This window comes from Microcaecilia unicolor, chromosome 5, assembly GCF_901765095.1.
Source record: "Microcaecilia unicolor chromosome 5, aMicUni1.1, whole genome shotgun sequence".
Lineage (NCBI taxonomy): Eukaryota > Metazoa > Chordata > Amphibia > Gymnophiona > Siphonopidae > Microcaecilia > Microcaecilia unicolor.
The window spans coordinates 61,452,320-61,471,845 of NC_044035.1; the positions used below are offsets into that span (position 1 = coordinate 61,452,320).

The window sequence follows — 19,526 nt, forward strand, 5'->3', positions numbered from 1 at the left end:
CGTAGAACCACAGCATGCACTGTATAACATATATTATTATTTCTATATAAGAAACCATTCAGTGTGTCACCATGCGCACAACCAATGTGTCACATATGCGGAACAGAGCTGTTAGCTACTTTCGCTAACAATGGTGACCATACTCACACGGAAAACAAATGCAGAGTGGAAGAAAATCCAATCCAAGAAACCAGTCAGAACTCACGGAATGAGAACTCCAAATAGACTCCAGTAGTATCATATGCTCAATAGAACATCAGCATATCGACCCCTGATGAAGGCTTTATAGCCGGAACACTGACCGTGTAGGTCCTAATAAAGTCTATTTGGAGTTCTCATTCCGTGAGTTCTGACTGGTTTCTTGGATTGGATTTTCTTCCACTCTGCATTTGTTTTCCTTGTTGGATTTGTGGAAGGTGTGAACCCCTTCTTTTTCCTTCAGTGACCATACTCACACATCACTGTGACTTCTTTTGTGAACATAATTTACCATAAATGTGTGCAAACTTCAAAATTATATGTATCTATGCCCATAAAGCAATTTAATGTGCTAAATCTTAACATGTCCAATTTCAAAAATAATCACAACTCAAAAAACAAAATCAAGATGAATCGTGTATCACTTATAGCACTTAGCTGTGGCAACCTTCAAATAGACTGCAGCTGTATGAGATGCCCCATTTCATATTTCTTCATCAGGAGCTATGTGGAGCCAAAAAATTAAGTTATGTCTTCACACATTCTTTTCTTCCTTCAGTCTAAATTGCGGGCTTTTTTCACTGGAGCAGCCTTTGTACCTGGTCTAAGAATCGGACATAAATCAGTTAATAATTTTTAAAAAAATGAGTTTACTTAGACCAGATTAAAAAAAGAAAAAATATATCACTATAATAACCAGATCGCTCTATATCTATAATAAACCACAAAGGTCAATAAGATGAGGGAAGAGTCTGTTCAAAAGAAAAAAAGCAAATATCATCTTGTTCAACATGATGAGAGATTAATGCCATAATTGCATAATTATTTTATTTGTCAACACTTACATTCCACATACTTTAGTCAGCAGACATCTGTATTCATTACATGTACAAGACAGTGCAATAAAGACATTAAAATAAAGCATAACACTATTAAAATCCTGTAGATAAAACCCAGGCAGAATTCATTGTTTGCAAAATGCTTGATCAAATAACCAGCCCTTCAAATGTGTGTGAAAATATCCATAATCATCTTCTAATCTTAACTTAATATGTAGACAGTTCAAAACTGCAGGATCAGCAACAGAAAATGTAGACCTCAGCATACCAAATGAAGTTCCTTAATTATTGGAACTTTCAACTGCCTGCATTTACCACTGGTCAGACCAATCTGTTCCACATCAGACATTTACAATTAAGACTTTTCTACTCTGAATAAATGCTCTTAATTGTTCTGGTTCAAAAATATAGGTTTTAGCCTGTAACTGTATAATACTTTTCTGAGGAATCATATAAAAGTATACCGTACGAATGCCAATAATTTGGGGCATAACTGAAGATATTTCTTCTAAGCTCTCTCATGGCTAAGCTGCAATAAAATCATCACATATTATTACAGATCAGTTTACCACAGGAGTCGCTAACCTTCGGTAACTCCGCAGAAAATGAATAATGTAGCTTGCAATCAACTTCATTGCATTATTTTTCCTCCTCAGAACATCAGGCCACTGCCACATTTTCCCAATGCTCTGGACAGTATTTTGAAAGTGGTCAGTGCAAAGATATTCACATGCAGGTCCCCCAGAATTGAGCTTTCCAAAGGCATCTTGACTGCGAGACTATCATTATGGGTCAGCTTATGCCATTTTGAGTCCAGTACCAGAGAGGGAAGAAGCAACTGGGGATCAACCTTGCCTTCATCTCCTAAGGGTACATGAGCTTTTGGCATTGCTGTTTCAGTGCTGGCATTTCTATGCCACTGTCACAGCACAGAAATGTTGACCACAATAATTGTGGCTGCACTGGAATTTTGGATGTAGCTGAAATGTTTGCTCCTCTCACCAGTGCCAGACCCCAGTGCCACCAGCTGCCTCTCACCACTAACTTCTGGTTCTTGAGAGCATGCTTGCTTGCTGCTGTGCAGCCGGAGTAGCAAAGGGTCTTTGAGCAGCAGGGAAATGTGGGCTGCCCCAAGTGGTGCCTGTGAGGGATGGTTCTTCAGGTAGCTTGTTCTGCCCTCCCTCACATGCACGTGAATGGGGCAGACTACATTTCCCTTCTGTTCAAGGCCCCCTGGCTGTTCCCAAGAACTGCCTCAGCTTCACATTAGTGAGCAGACATGGGCCCTACTCCCAAGAACCAGAGTCAGTTTTGAGAGGCAGCAGAGGGGAGGGGAGTGAACCAGGAATAGCCCCCCGTACCGCACACTGTCCCTTTAGCCTCCTCAAAACTCACTTCCACTGTCTGGGCAGGAGAACTCTGTCAACTGCACAAGATATATGGCATTTACCTGGCATGTTGCGCATTCCACAGTCTGGTCCTAAACTGTAGACAACCCCTTCTGGTAGGTAAAATAGCCAGACACAGAGGAGAATACAAAACAAGCAGCCAGAGGAGTAGCTAGCACTTCCCACCAGCAGGGTTTGGCAGCATGAAAAGTATTTGCAGTGGTTCAGCACACATTTATTTACAGTGGAATTAACTCCTTCCATATTTCCCCCAGTTCTCCCTCATGGTAGCCCAGCTGCTATCATGTACAAGGGTGTGGAATGAGGTGCCACTGGTCTCATATGAAGCCAGTAAATCCTCATCCAACATCAGCACATGATGCAGCTAAATAAATATCAGGAAAAACCGTGGGGCCTTCTGCTTCCACAGCTCAGCGGACACTTGTGCTGCTAAAGTTGTGAGGCTAGAGGCATAGGGTGCAATGTTGGCTAAGGATATGAGCTTTGGTGACCTCCCATGGCATTGTGGTAGAGAAACCATTTTGTTATTAGTGTAGATTTCCTCAGAGCTGCATGTTCTGGGATATGGATATTGTTGTGGTTGCTGGTACGTAGTTAGTCAAGGTCATTCTTATTTTGGAACATTTGCGCATGGATCTGGTGACTCTTGCCCCCCCCCCCCCCCCCCCCCACCCACACACACACATTGTTTTTGAAGGCAGGGGGATGCTTATTTTACATTGGCCTCCACAGTCACCACTGCTTTTGTAAAATACTGCCCCCAACCTCCATATGCAGACATAGTTGGTTCTTTCCTCACAAATTCACTCTGTCTTAAATAGGACTCTGCGTGGGTGGTGCTTCCACTTACAGTTAAGTTAAGAAGATAAGAATAGCCATACTGGGTCAGACCAATGGTCCATCCAGCCCAGTATCCTGTTTCCAACGGTGGCCAATGCAGGTCACAAGTACCTGGCAGAAACCCAAATAGAAGCAACATTCCATGCTACCAATCCCAGGGCAAGCAGTGATTTCCCCATATCTGTCTCAATAGCAGACTATGGACCTTTCCTCCAGTAACTTGTCCAAACCATTTTTTAAACCCAGATATGCTAACTACTGTTACCACATACTCTGACAAACCAACTCCAGAGCTTAACTATTCTTTGAGTGAAAAAAATATTTCCTCCTATTTGTTTTAAATGTATTTCCATGTAACTTTATTGAGTATCCCCTGGCCTTTGTACTTTTTGAAAGAGTAAAAAATCGATTCACTTCTACTTGTTCTACACACTCAGGATTTTGTAGACCTCAATCATATCCCCCCCTCAGCCGTCTCTTTTCCAAGCTGAAGAATTTTCCAAGCTTTAGCATTTCCTCATATGAGAGGAGTTCCATCCCCTTTATCATTTTGATTGCTCTTCTTTGAACCTTTTCTAATTCCACTATATCTTTTTTTGAGATACGGCGACCAGAACGAAACATAATATTCAAGGTGAGGTTGCACCATGGAGCGATATAGAGGCATTATGCGCGTCTTTTCCATATTTAGGCACCCGCAGGTACAACAAGTCTATGGCTGGTATAACTGAAGGCACCTAGATTTTAGGTGCCCCAATACTGGATTACATTATTATTATTATTGTATAATAGCATCTGGGTGCCCAGGTACGGATTATATGATAGGCTCTCAACTTGCGACATTGGTGCACCTAAAAGGAGGTGACCACTTATAGAATACCTCCTATATTCTGAAGAATCTTTGTATCATATGAGAATAGGGACTTTATCAATATCTCAGCAATGTAATATGTCCTTCTCCTTTTCTTCTTAGATATCCCACACACCCCCCCCCCCCCCCACCCCCGTCATTTAGTGCTTATGGTTAAATAATTGCTGAAAGGCAAAGAGGACAAAACTCGTCTTAGAGATTTGTAACTTCCTTTATAACAGAGGTGTAGGGACCAATCACAATTGCAATGTCTCAGGTAGAGAACAGGCAGAGGGGAAATATAAAAATGACAATTAATGGTAATTTAGCACTCTGGAATTGGTTAAGCAACAAACTTCCCCCTCACAGATCCAAAATCATTATAGTCCAAAATAATCACTGAAAGAAAAGGACCCAAGGCTCAGGTATTATAGGAATAAAGCCAGAGAGAGAATTCCCCTTGTAGTGACATACAATACAGAGCTAGAAAAATCATAACAGATCTAAAGCCACTACTCCAGGAGGATGAATTACTGAAAGAGATATTCCCAGCCCCACCAGTGCTGGCCTTCCGACAGCTGCCTAATTTGAAACAGAAATTAGTGAAAAGCAAACTCCCAGTACAAGCCTAAAAAAGAACAGAATGGCACACATCCCTGCAATATACCTTGCTGCAAACCTGTCTAACACATTTCACAGGATCCCACAGTTACTCACATGGGGAAAAACATTCAGTATAAGGAGATCCCTCACATGTGGTATATATCACATCCTCAAATGTGGTATATATCATTCAGTGCAAAAAGTGTGAAGAAGGGTGCTATATTGGAGAAACAAGTCACATGCTAAAGACGAGACTCAATTTACATAGACTCAATATTTAACATTTCAATGCAAACCAGGATGCCACCTCTTTGAGATGGTACTTTACAAAACCCAAACATTGCATCAATGATCTTATGGTGAGAATACTAAAAGGAAATTTTAAGACCAGTGAAGTCAAAATGATGAAATATTTTGACACCCACCAGATAGGACTTAACAAAGCCCTGGGCTTTCTATCCCACTATAAACCATAAAATTATACTGCTTTGTCACTCTCTTATTAGCCATTTATCTCTCCCTGTCTCTCACCCACCAAGCTCTCCCCATTTCTCATCTAACCCACCCCACCCTCTTCCTATGAGGCTGTCATTGGAATACTTTTGTTCTTCACTTATATATGCTGATATTTGTCAGTATTTGCTTATTGCCGATCTGAAGAAGAAGGGTTACCTTCAAAAGCTAAACAAAAAATGTATTGTTAGTCCAGTAAAAAAGGTGTCATCTTATTTTCTTTTTTTATGTTTTGATTTATTTCTGTTTATTATCTTTAAAAGTGGACTAACATGGACTGTACATGATAACAGCCAGATAAAAACTGATGTTTTTCGGAGTTCTTCTTATACCCTTTTCTCAGGATTTGAAGAGTCATACTGACCAGGACTAAATCTGGGTTTTTCCAACATTTTGTCCCAGTTGACGCTGTAGCTGTTTTTCTCTTGACCATGATGTCCCCAACTCAATAAACAAAGTTGTTATTAACAGTTATTTTTTACCTCTCATTAGCCTTGGTGTGTCAGCAGTGTGCTTGAGGCCTGCTTCATGAAAAAGCCTGAGCATGAAGACTGACACTGACCTAAGTCTGTTCATTAAAAAGTCAGGTTCACAACATAAATTAGTGCCTTTCCTATAGTCCCTACAGAGGTATTTCTTTTATAGAGTCTGTGACAAGTCATCCAGAGCAAATATCCGTACCCATTTCTTCCTCAGAAATTTCAGAATTTCCAGACTCATTGATGTTTCCAGAATGTAATCTCTGTCTTCAAGGAAGTGTGTGGAGGATGGTGAGGCAGGATAGATAGGCAGAATGAATGGACAGCATTGTTTTGGTTGATAGTTTGCTTATCTCTTTATTTTCTAAACAATACTTCATAGGATTAGAGTAGCCCACTAGAGCTACTCAAATAATAACCTTCTGCTCAAAAATGGATAAGTATTTGATATTACTGAAAAAGTGTTAGATACCTATCTTAGGTTGTCACCTCAGAAGCCAGCACAGCAGTGAAAACGGGGAAGTCATGTCACAATTCTCAATTCTTGCTTAGAAATGATAACATTTTATAATTGTTTAAGACAAAAACAAATATCAATTTTATCTTCAAACACCAAAACACAGGTACAAGGAAATCAAAGCACAAAACTAAGACCCAGCACCAGGGATCTAGAAGACAAAACCAAAAACTCATGGCACTTCTGAGTCATTTAGACAAATCAGGAAATATTCTAATTTTTGATTGCCAAAAACAGTTTATTCATATATTGAAAATACATTCTATGGACTGCATCCTAGTCCATTTCCAAGCCAAATGTCACTACCAATGTGAATCTTTGCATGATCATCTCCAAAGATGACTCCAAAAAACTCAGATTCATTATAGAAGATTACCCTTGTTTGGGTGTTACAGAAATAGGTCAACCCAATATTGATATAAAGGGCTCTCACCAACAGTGGTAATGATTCTGACAGCATCTTCAAAAAGGTTCGTATATATTTCTGAACCATATCCAAAGGAGCCACTAATGGGGACAGGAAAATATTCAAGATTCTTAGAGCACTTTTCCTCATTTGATTTTTCAGAAATTCGAATCTCTTATGTGCCACAAGTTTGTACTTAGAACTCCATGCAGCTCTTCCGCTTCTGTCACTTTTGTTTCTAACCTCTTCTGAATTCCACAGAGATTGCCTGAACACCACAGTATTTTAAGATAAATGCTCATTACTCATGGTTTAAGATCATTATTAGGAAGAATAAAGAAACTAAAATTAAAAGATAGGGATAGGCTTATGAGGAATGTGGCAGAATATTTATCATCAATGTGAATGGTTGGAGTCACCATCTGATGGTTCAATTCTTATTTAAAATAATATATGCGATAAGCAGTTTTAAATTTGCTGTAGGGAATGCTGTTCTGTTCATAATTGATAGTACAGCAAAATTGTATGCACAAAAATTAGTAAAATGGTCTGTTTGACATTTAAAATTTTATTCAAAGAACTGTAGAGTAATGCACTTGGAGTGTAAAAATCCAAAGGAACTATATGTGATGGGCACAGAGGCTGATATGTACAGTCAGGGGAGAGGGACCTTGGGGTGATACTGTTTGAGGATCTCAAGGTGGCAAAACAGTGTGACAAGGGGGAGGCCAAAACCAGAAGGATGTTAGGTTGCATAGAGAGAGAGGTATCACCAACAGAAGAAAGCAGGTGCTAATACTCCTTGTTGATGAGGCTGCACTGGCGTATTGTGTTCAATTTTAGAGGCCATATCTCACTAAGGACATAAAAAGACTTTGAAGCAGTTCAGAGGAAAAATGGTATAAAGTTTGTGCCAAAAGATACATGAGAAAAGACTTGATCTGAATATGAATAACCTAGAGAAAAGGAGGGACAGGGGGGAGATTGATACAGACATTTAAATACTTGAAGGGTATTAATATGCAAACAGATCTTTTTCAGAGCTGAGGAAGTAGTAAACCTAGAGGGCATGAATTAAGATTGCAGGGTGGTAGTCTTAGGAGTAAGAAGATGGTGGTAGATGTGTGAAATTAAAGGGTCATGGATTTGATATATATCGCCTTTCAGTGGTACAACCAAAGTGGTTATTTGCAGGTGATTGGGACAAAAACAGTGACCAAATTTTAAAAAATGGGTGGGATAAACACAAAGATCCATATATACTATAGAAAGGGCATGGAATCAAAGCAAAATTAAATGACTTTCACATTTAAACAGGACTGCACAGACCAGCAGGTAAAACTCTGGACATCTTGTTGGGCAGATTTTGTATGAACCACAAGCTCTTTGCCTGCCATCACTTACTATGTTATTAGCCAATACAATGGTTTATTGTTGCTGTGTTTACTAACCTGCTTTTTGTGTTGAGCAAGTCAAGACAGTTTACAGACTAACCCCACTATTTACAAAGCTGCACGGCAATGCCGACACAGCCCATTCAAAGTGAATGGACTGCGTCGGCATTAGCGCATGGCAGCAGCTAGCCCCATTGCATTGGATATTTACCTAGATAAAATGGTCCAGCTGGAAATTGTCTTCATTGACTTTTGTTTAAAGTACTTGTGGCAGGTCAGTGAAGGAAAACCGTGTGCATTCATTCAGATTTCAAATCTATCAATGTTGTTTTGCCCCCCTCTGCTACCCAGAATGTAGCTGCCACTAGTGCACACCAGTGTGTGCATGCATCCAGTGTGCTCTTCCACATTTCTGCATGTTTTCTGCACACAGTCCATTTGCATTCAATTTGCTTGATGCATCAGGGATACGTTTTTTCTTTTATGCACTTATTAGGAAGCCTGTGCTGAACTTTCACATAGAGCTCTAACATACATCTTTTGGCATCTTCACAAAGTCCATATTAAAGAGAAAAAAAAACAAGTCATATATTCATGTGCATAAACATGTCAGCTGCTGTATTTATTGATATATTTAGCTAAGTAGATGGATATTTTATTGTGATAGTTTTGTTTTCTTGGAGTTGTTTCCAGACTAATAGCTAGCACTGTCTTTTTAGCTGGATAGGAAGTAATGATTAGCATGATGTCACTGGCCAAATAGCTTCACTGAACACGTAGAAAAGTGTCAGGTCTTACTAGGCAAGTAGCTGTGGTCTCATGTTGTTATAACTTGTCCATAACTCTTGGTAAAAACTGTGTAATAGTTAATATAATGGTGATTGGTGGTAAGAAAAAATTCCTATTATCATTCATGAGTGAACAAGGCTTTTAGATCCGAGTGATCTATAGATTTTCAATACTGTGTAACTGGCCTTGTTTTCTGAATGGATGGTATTTTTTCTTTTTGTAAGGCTTTCTTTACGGAGAAGTACATGCAGAGAAACCCAGAAGACCATGAAAAGATTGAAAAACTAAAGGACCTGATAGCATGGCAGGTAAGATTGTCTTATTCAAATTTCTCAAGGGTCGAGTGGCAAAGAGATATAGTATGCTGTCAGTTCTGACAAAATTCAGCCATCAAACTGTTCACCCTTGTGTATACATTTCTATGGCATTCAGACTGCCTTAGAACCAGAGCTAAAGTTCAGCTTTTCAAGTGTGACATAGTTTGTCATTTGATAATCCCACAAGTGACTAACATGATTAACCCATTTTCTTTTCACAGTCTTCTATCAGCAATGTGAAGATAAGAAAATAAATTGTAAAGGTCACTAGTAAATTTGTTTTAAGAGGAGCTAGCCTGGTGGCTCAGTGGCAGTGCTTTTTGCTGCCATGTAGAAGGCCTTGGTTCGATCCCCATGTAGGTTCTTCCAGTCCCCAACTTATCTGGTGCTGGAGAGGCAGCTTCCACCACCCCCTGTGGTGAGAGAGTTGTATTGGAGTAGCCTAGTGGTTAGTGCAGTGGACTTTGATCCTGGGGAATTGAGTTCGATTCCCACTACAGATCCTTGTGACTCTGGGCAAGTCACTTAACCCTCCATTGCCCCTGGTACAAAATAAGTACCTGAATATATGTAAACCACTTTGAATGTAGTTGCAAAAACCTCAGAAAGGTGGTATATCAAGTCCCATTTCCCTTTCCTTTTCATATCTTAAGGGTACCTCCCCCCCCCCCCCCCCAAAAAAAAGGAATGTGGATAAAAAAATAGACATGGCCATTGTATAAAGTGAATAAATTATATATTTATCATTATGCCTGGTATTTATTTATTTGTTTGTTTGTTTGTTACATTTGTATCCCACATTTTCCCACATATTGTAGGCTCAATGTGGCTTACATAGTACTGGAGAGGCGTTTGCCGGCTCCGGTGAGAACAGATACAAAGTGATGTTGTGGTAGGATAAAGATCATGTGGCACAGCCACAATTAGGGAATCGTACAACGGAAGAGTTGAGTTATGTCCATTATGTACTTTAGTTTTGTTGTGTCGCAGAGATCAGGCATTTAGGTTGGATCAGCAGGGTATGCTTTTTTGAATTGATTAGTTTGTGATTTCCGGAAGTTTAGGTGGTCGTGCCTCATTTTCAAGGCTTTTGGTAGTGTGTTCCACAGTTGTGTGCTTATGTAGGAAAAGCTGGATGCGAAAGTTGATTTGTATTTGAGGCCTTTGCAACTTGGGTAGTGCAGATTTAGATATGTCCGTGTTGATTCTGATGTGTTTCTAGTTGGTAAGTCGATCAAGTCTATCATGTATCCAGGGGCTTCACAGTAGATAATTTTGTGAACCAGGGTGCAGATTTTGAAGTCAATGCGTTCTTTGATTGGGAGCTAGTGTAGTTTTTCATAGAGAGGCTTTGCGGTTTCATATCGTGTTTTTCCAAATATAAGCCTAGCTGCTGTGTTCTGAGCGGTCTGAAGCTTCTTTAAGGTCTGTTCCTTGCATCCTGCATAAATTCCATTGCAGTAGTCTAAGTGGCTTAGTACCATGGATTGTACCAGGTTGCGAAATGTTTCCCACGGGAAGAATTGTTTCAAGCGTTTGAGTTTCCACATTGAGTGGAACATTTTCTTTGTTATGGATGCTACTTGGCTCTCTAGCATTAAGTTATGGTCTATTGTAACGCCGAGGATTTTCAGGCTGTCTGAGATAGGAAGGGTGTAGGCTGGGGTGTTGATAGTTGTGGGGTTGTCAGCACTGTGTTGGGATGAGAGAATGAGACAATGAGTTTTAGCTGAAATGCATTTGCCCATGAGTCCATGATGCTTAAGCTGAGTTTGATTTCGTTGATGATTTCAGTCAGTTTGGATTTGTACGGAATGTATATTATGACATCGTCGTAAATAAATGTATAAAAAAGTGGGAGTACGACCAAGGAAACCAAAAACTGGAAGATGTTCTTAAAAAAGACTTTATTAAAGGTTGGAAGACTCGACACGTCGTGTTTCGGCCGTCAGGCCTGCATCAGGAGTATACTACCGATAGAGCGAGCAGCGCCTCCGACGTACTTTTCCTAAAACAGTCTTTTTAAAGACTTGTATATTTGCATCAGATTAATACGATATCTCTGAAGAATCAACTTTACTATTTTTCATCAATTTACAGCACAAGAGATTTGATGCAATACTTTCGGAGGATTTTCATTGTCATTGCTCTTCAGTATCCTACATAGCAGACTCCTGATGCAGGCCTGACGGCCGAAACACGACGTGTCGAGTCTTCCAACCTTTAATAAAGTCTTTTTTAAGAACATCTTCCAGTTTTTGGTTTCCTTGGTCGTACTCCCACTTTTTTATACATTTTTGTACTTTTCCGTGGGGTGCTCGAGTTTTCCACCTGTTGGTGGATCTTCTCCTATTATGACATCGTCTGCATATATGAAAGGGTTAAGACCTAGGGTGGATAAAGACTTGGCTAGTGGGGCCATCATTAGGTTGAAGAGGATTGGTGATAGTGGTGAACCTTGTGGTACTCCACAGTCTACTTTCCACGATGATGATATGCTAGAGTTTGATTTCACTTGGTAGGTTCTTGTAGTTAGGAAGCCCTTGATCCAGCTAAGTATGTTTCCACCAATCCCGAACTTATCTAGTAATCTTATTAATATATTGTGATTTACCATGTCGAATGCATTAGACATGTCGAATTGGAGGAGAAGGATGTTTTTGCCTATTGCTATTTCCTGCTTGAATTTGGCTAGGAGAGTGAGTAGTACTGTTTCAGTGCTGTGGAGAGGGTGAAAACCTGACTGTGATTCGTGTAGTATTGAGAATCTCTTTATATAATCTGTAAGTTGTTTGGTTACCATGTTTTCCATCAGTTTGACTATTAACGGGATCGATGCCACTGGACGGTAGTTAGTGATTTCTTCTGATTTAATGGCCCTATTAGTTTACATAAGACTGCTGAATATGCAGTCCTTAACTTAAAAGGATAATGTAAATGTTTGAAGTTAAAATTGCATAATTCTACAAGTTTCACTAAATGAATACATTTACCTGGCTTGTGGCTGAATATCGCAGCTATCTGCATAAATTTTGGCCCTACCTAAAACATCCTTGGAGCCACTTAATTCTAAATGAATAAATTTTGACTGAATATCGAGCTGTCTAGCCAAAATATATCCATTAATTGCATTGAATTTTTATTAACAAAAGCTATTATTCGATTAACATTGACTGCATAAGTGCTTTTGAATATTAACCTTGACAATAAGGCAAAGCTCTACAAAAAAAGAAGGAAAGAAAAGTAATACAAAAGTAACACTCTATTAAAGACCAAAGCCCTGACATGATCTGTGTTTCACAAAATTATGCAGCGGAGATGAAATAAACATATGCCCTTCGTCTCACAAAGTTCATATTAAAGAAGAAAAACAAGTCATATATTCACATATTGCAAACATGGGTAACATTCTGACCTATCTGCTTCAAATACGTAATCCCTCAAACTAAAGGTAGGAGTTAATCAATGACATAAAGAAAACTCCTTTTGAAAGACTAATCAGCTGTGATTCTGACCAGCCATCTTCCCCAAAGGATAAAAAAGGTGAAATATGTTCAAGATAATGGTGATTTATATTGATGAGCATTCAGTGTGCACCTTGTTAACAGATCAAAGGGTTCTAGAGCAAACACTTGTTCAATTGGGTATTCATTTTGTTTTTATCATTATTATTATTAAGACATCATGAAAACCTGTAGTTATACTGCTATAGAAGTTGATAATCTTTTGATAATATTGAGTTTTCAGAATGTTAAGTTCAATTGATTCACTAATGGGGGGTTTTCAGTAATAATAAAGTTGCTGCCTAGAAAAGGTGAAAATGTAACTAATATTTACTGTAATGGTCTCAGCCTTAAGGGCATGGTGGCCCATCTAAGGAACAGTGTTTTTTTTTTTTTTTTTTTGTTTTTTTACAGAAATACCTACATAAAAGAAAACAAGGTCAGGAAATAAGTTGTAGGTGATGCCTTTTGTCAGACTAAATTCATTTGTGGCTAGGTTTCAACAGCTGTTATTTCACCAGGACAGTGCAAATATTTCTAATCAGGATCACCAGATCCATCTACCATCCTTCTCCCTCACACTAAAAATAACATTGTTACTACGTCGTCAACAACATTGAGCTACCTCCTCACATTCCCGAGCAACATCATTCTTAGATCATTTATACAGTACTGTTTCTTGATGCGACAAGGAGGTAGTATGCTGATTTGGATCACTGGCCTCTTGTCATCACCTGAGATAGTATCTTAATCTTTGTCCAAAACCAACCCTTTCATCTCCAGACCACCTAATGGTCCCCAATATCTTCCTTATAAAACTATGGGCCCTCTAACCCATTGACAGGACCCGGCTTCCATTCCACGCATTCCCAGCCATGTCCAACTGCTGCCCTCCTCATTTTCCATTCACCAGTGCTACCAAGGCCATCCCGTTCACCTGGTCTATGTTGCCAAAAATGCTGTAGATCAAGTAATACTGTGAATGATATTGGCAGGAGATAGACTTGTTTTCTTGTGCTGGTGGCTGGAGGGAACGTGGGGACTCGGTCCAGTGAACTGATGATGGAAGAGAGGGTTGTGTGGAAGAGGGCTCTGGTGTGATGGCTGGAAGGATTTGTGAAATTTTCTGTCATGGTAGTTAGCTCTGTTACTTTGGACCAGTTTATGTAGAGATATATAAAAAGAATGATATGTAACATTCTCTTGCTTTGCAAATGCCAATCAATAAAATATCATTAAGTTAATGAGCCAGGTGTTAATTCCCTTTTTAATTTACACAATTTGAGAGTAATTGCAACTTCCACTTGCAAGTGGTGACGTGCCCACATGTAGCTGTCATATTTTAAAAGCCTAGACATATAAGTGCAGCGAAATAATTAGGGATGCTGCAATTTTCATTTTTCTTCATATTGGAGAAGGAAATATACCACAAATGATTAAGCCCTCATGTAAAGCCCTGGCTGAAACAAGCACTTTTTACATTCTGTGCATGCTTTTGAGCTAGTCTAAAACCTGATATTAAATGGAGAATACACATGCAGATTATTGGCCTTCCCAAAAGAAGCTCAAACCATGCTCCCTTTAAATCTCTGCGTGGTATAGACCTCCATATAGAAATAGTAGCTTTCTGAAATTGTCATTTACACATCTAAATGCAAAACTTTGCACATGGAAATGGTTCTAAAATAATCCCCAGAGAGTCCTACATGTCTCTATATAACAACCTTATAAAACTTGCCTCAATCATGCCTAACCACTGCTCACTTGCCCTGTCCTTTTTATCCTCACTTCTTTATTCCCTTACCCTTAATTGTTCTGTCTGTCTGCCTGTCTTATCTAGATTGTAAGCTCTTTGAGCAGGGACTGTCTTTTTGTGTATGGTGTACAGCGCTGCATATGCCTTGTAGCGCTACAGAAATGATAAGTAGTAGTAGTAAATATGCCCTTATACCTGCTTAGGAGCATAATTTGCAAATATCATGCATACTTCCTAATTCTGCCCAAACTCCTGCATGCAGGTCACATAAAAGTAAATGTCTTTTTGTTGCCACTTGTAAAGTTGCACATGAAATCTGTGGGATAATTTTATAAGAAGTTGTTTACACACAAGAAAAAGTTCAGAAAGTTACCTCCTATATTGGAAAGTTCACCCGCAATAACCTTAATCTAGCTTTGGTGTTTTAGTTGCGACACGAAACTTTCCACTGCAGTATAATTTCTAATTTTGAATGCTGTGGATCAGGATTAGCTATCTTAGGTCCTCGAGGAGTCTGGTTTTGAGGGTTAGCCAAACTATGTAAATTACTTGTAAACAAGGTATGCAAGTACATCCCATGAATAGCAGGGACTAGAGTTTGACAACTGTCTGTAAACAAAGGCAGTAAATTGACATCAGAAATATTGTGTCTTAAATCCAGCAAAACCTGAGAGCTTGTAAAATGCAGAAAACCTCAGTTGACCATAATAGTATTGCTGTACAAAAACTAGTTTGGTCTGCAAAAACTATATTGATTTTTCTTGCAAGCTTTTACAGCAGATTGGATTTGAGGAGCTTTATGTCCTATTGAGAAAACTAATTTGCTCCCAGGAGAGTAATTTCATGTCAGCATTATGTCATTGCCCTTAATAACTATATTAAAAATGAATTTTAATGGAACTTATGTACAAATATTACAACAAAATTCATCAAATTGATAGCAACCTACAATTATGTTTTACTGGCACTAACATTAAGAACATCAAATAAATATATTTTAATACATTTAATAACACTGATTAAATATGCCCACAGTATTTTAGCCATAGTTATAAAGAAGGATAAACTCAGAGAATTAGCAGAAAAGAATACTTAAGAATATGGGATGTGCCATGTCAGGCCAGTGCAGTATCATATCTCTGGCAGCAGCCAGTCCATGTCATTAGAAAGTATCAGGCATATTCCAAAGAACAGATTTATTGCTCACTGTTAGCTCCTAGGAATTTGATATGGCTGTCTCCAATCTAACTGAATAGTAACTATTTCGGACTTTTTCCTAGGAATATGGTTAAACTTCTTTTAAGTCCAGCTATCCTAGATACCTTGGTCAGATCCTCTGACTGTTCACTGAGTGAAAAAAACACTTTCTCCAACTTCTTTTAAATCTTCTGCCAGTTAATTTCATGGAGTGTCCTCTATACTATTTGAAGACACTCATGATCTTATAAAATTCTATCATATTCCCTCTCAGTTATCTTTTCTCCAAGCTGAAGAGCCCTAACCTGTTTGTTTTAATAAAGTTATTCCATCCCATTTATCATTTTTGTCACCCTTCTTTGTACCTTTTCTAGTTCTGCTCTTACCATTTTTTTATGATGGGAAGATCAGAACTACACCATAGTTCTGTACAGAAGTATATCTATAATGACACTCGTAATTTTAGTCTTTCTTTTTTTTTAACAATTACTAACATTCTATTCTATTTTTTCACTGTCACCACAAATTGAGCTGTGGATTTCAAAGCATTGTCAACATCAACTCCAAGATTCTTTTCCTGGATGACAATTCTTAATATGGAACCCAGCATTATGTACCTATAGTTATGATTATGTTTCCCCATCTGCATCACTTTGCACTTGTTAGTATTAAGGGGGGTAGTTATTAAGGTATGGTTTAGTTTACCATATGATTGACTAATCTTGATATCTCAGTACTGGAGGCTAGTCATTCCCTTAGCACATGAATAACGTAACTTGCAATCAAGCTCACAAATTGGGCTATACTGCCTGACACTTGACATACGGCATTTTGACATCTAGCAGTAGTACCACGAGACTATTGCTAGAGGCTGCTAATAGTACCACAAGACTACTGCTAGAGGCTGCTAATGCTTTTTGAACCCGGCGCCAGTAGGGACAGGAGCAACTGCAGATCACTTCTGCTTTGTACCCCTTTGACCCTTGGGATTTACATAGGTAGGCCTGGGGGAGGCCTATGGGAGGGGTGGAGGATTGTTGCAATAGGGTAGAAGGCTCGTTGAGGTCTTGATATGGGGGGGGGGGGGTGACAGGGAAGGGGGAGGTTATTAATTTTTGACCAGTCCCTGATGCTCCCAGCCAGGGAAAATAGTGGTGTTATTTTTCCAGGAGAAATGTGCTGCTTTATTTGATATACATAACAATGAGGTGTTTTGCATGCATCTGCATGTTTTGCATCTCCTTACTATGTATCCCATGGTAACTAATTTTAACAGGGTTGATATTTAAATGGACAGCAGAGCCTCTTGCCTGTTCAATAGCTTGTGCCTACCTATCTGTTGATTTTAGTGGCACTGAACCGGACAATGCTGCTAAATATTGGCACTCCAACCATGTTGGAAGTGGGCAGGTGAGGGTTGGTATAGGGGGCAGAGCCTGTAGTTATGGAGGAGTTGGCAATAGCTAACCAGGCATGTAGGACCACATAAAATTAGTCCTAATATTGCCCTGTTAGGTATGCGGGTGCTGGCACTAAAGATTGGCTGGCTTCTGCATAACTTCCAGGTCCCAGTCTGCAGAGTAGTGTTCTCCCCTCCCTCACAACAACCCCTCCCCCTTGACATGCTTTTCACCCCAGCACAATCACTGACCCCCTCCATCTCCCCATGCCTACCTTAGTACATTGTGACCCAATGGGGTGATGGGGGCAGAATCAAACCTTACTCTCTCCTGCCCCTTAGCAGCTCCATTATAAAAAATGACCACCACAACCTCTAGCAGTAGTCTGTCTCACACCCCATTGGATCACCAGGAGCGAAGTTAGGCCCAGGGGTGTCCTGTTCTAATTAGGGAGATGGGGGTGGGGTGGGAAGTAAGGTTAGAAATTGTATGTGGAGGGGTGGGAGGCAGCACATAAACACTCTGCCTGCATAGGTCCTGGCTGATATTCAGCTGGGGCCCAAATATGTGTCTTATGTAGAACCCAGATGAATATCGGCTGAGACTGGCATAAGAGCGAATGGACTGTCCAAGTCCAGATGTTGATATTCAATGCCGGTGCTTGGACACAGCTAAACGTTGAATATTAGAGCCTAATTCTGCTCAGCATTTTTTAAAACAACTACTGTCTGACACCATTTGAATATTGATCAAAATGTGTGTTAAGGTAGTATAACGTATATTATTTTCATTTGCAAATTCTATATAGTGCAACTAGAGTTGTGCGCACCAATCTGGGCATATTCGAATTTGCACGTGCAACTCAATTTGTTAACAAGCTAATCAGTGCTGATAATTTGATGTTAACAAGCAATTATCAGCACTAATTAGAATCTACACGCACTACTTGCTGAGTGTATTCTATAAAGTAGACTGCATAAATTCTACCACATGGATCTCAAAAGTGGACCTGACCATGGGAGGAGCATGGGCGGGTCATGGGCATTCCTAAAATTTACGCACAGTATTATAGAATAACCCTTTCCACGCTTAAATTTAAGCATGAGCATTGACACCAGCTCTTCATTGGTGTAAATGGCTGTGCCTATGTTTGTCATGTAGACAGCGCTATGCGTATTCTCTACACTGTGCCTAACTTTAGGCCTAGTTTATAGAATAGGATGGTGCTTCGCATATTTTATACATTGTGCCTAACTTTAGGTGTGGTTTACAGACTAGGATGGCGTTACGCGTATTCTATACACTATGCCTAATTTTAGGCGTGGTTTATAGAATAGGATGGTACTCATATTCTCTACACTGTGCCTAACTTTAGGCCTGGTTTATAGAATAGGATGGCGCTATACATATTCTATACACTGTGCCTAACTTTAGGCATATGCAACAATTTTTTCAGTGCCAAATATAGAATCAGGCCCTTAATATGTATTAAGGGGCAAATAACACATGTTTTGGCTATAACACACCTTAATAATTTCATTTCACATATAGACACCAAGCTCTCCAGTGTAGCAAGTTCCTTTTGCTGTTCCTCAGTTAGGTTGTATTTCTACTACACTGAATATTTTTGTATCTTCTACGAAGGCGATTGAGTCACTCTTTTTTCCTTATTCTAGGTCATTAATGAACTAGTTAAGCAATAGTAGTGCCAGTTCAGTCTATGAAATTTAGTAGAATGCTTCATACCAGAAGGCAATAGCTTTCAGATGAAAACACTTATGTATTTCTTAAAATAATTTTATAGTCATTTAAATAACCAAAATCCCATGTTGAAATTGTATATGACAGTTTTTCTGTAACTAGCATAAACGTAGTTCTATAATGTCGCTTTTTTTGTTGTGCTAAAATTGTGATATTATACAGGTGTAAAATGCAATAACATGTCATTTGTGAAACCCATGAGGTGCTCATACATTAATTTTTATAGATCGTATCTCTGAATATTACCAAATCCATACCCACTGTCAGTGGAAAACGTTATATAAATTCCATGAGTGTCCACATATGTATGTATGCAGAGGAGGTGTTTAGCACAGCCTGACTGAAGATGCTTTGATTTTTCAGTTTCAGTAGTCTGTTTCAGAAACGATTGTGGTTTACTGTTCCACTCCCGTGTAATTAAGCATGTGTACCCAGTCATGGAAGAATGGTTATATATAACCATTAACCAATCTCACATTAATCTCACATTAACATTGGTTATATATAACCAATGGTTATATATAACTATTAACCAATCTCACATTAACTCTCTTCCACAGTCACATCACAGCTCTTGGGAATGCTCAGAGGAGTCTATAGCACTAGAAAGCTTCAGTCTATATATATAGTGCTATAGACTCCTCTGAGCATTCCCAAGAGCTGTGATGTGACTGTGGAAGAGAGTTAATGTGAGATTGGTTAATAGTTGCTCAGCAACAAAGTGCTAGTATTTATATTTTGAAATAAAGCAGCAG

General features: G+C 39.2%; 1 protein-coding gene across 1 annotated transcript in view; it reads left to right on the top strand.

Annotated features, from left to right (window-relative positions):
* DOCK1 (dedicator of cytokinesis 1) overlaps positions 1–19,526 on the top strand; it is a 906,712-nt gene that overhangs the window by 832,659 nt on the left and 54,527 nt on the right. Inside the window, exon 46 of the mRNA XM_030202953.1 lies at positions 9,062–9,145. Coding sequence (XP_030058813.1) covers positions 9,062–9,145 — 84 coding nt within the window. The remainder of the gene's footprint in view (positions 1–9,061; positions 9,146–19,526) is intronic.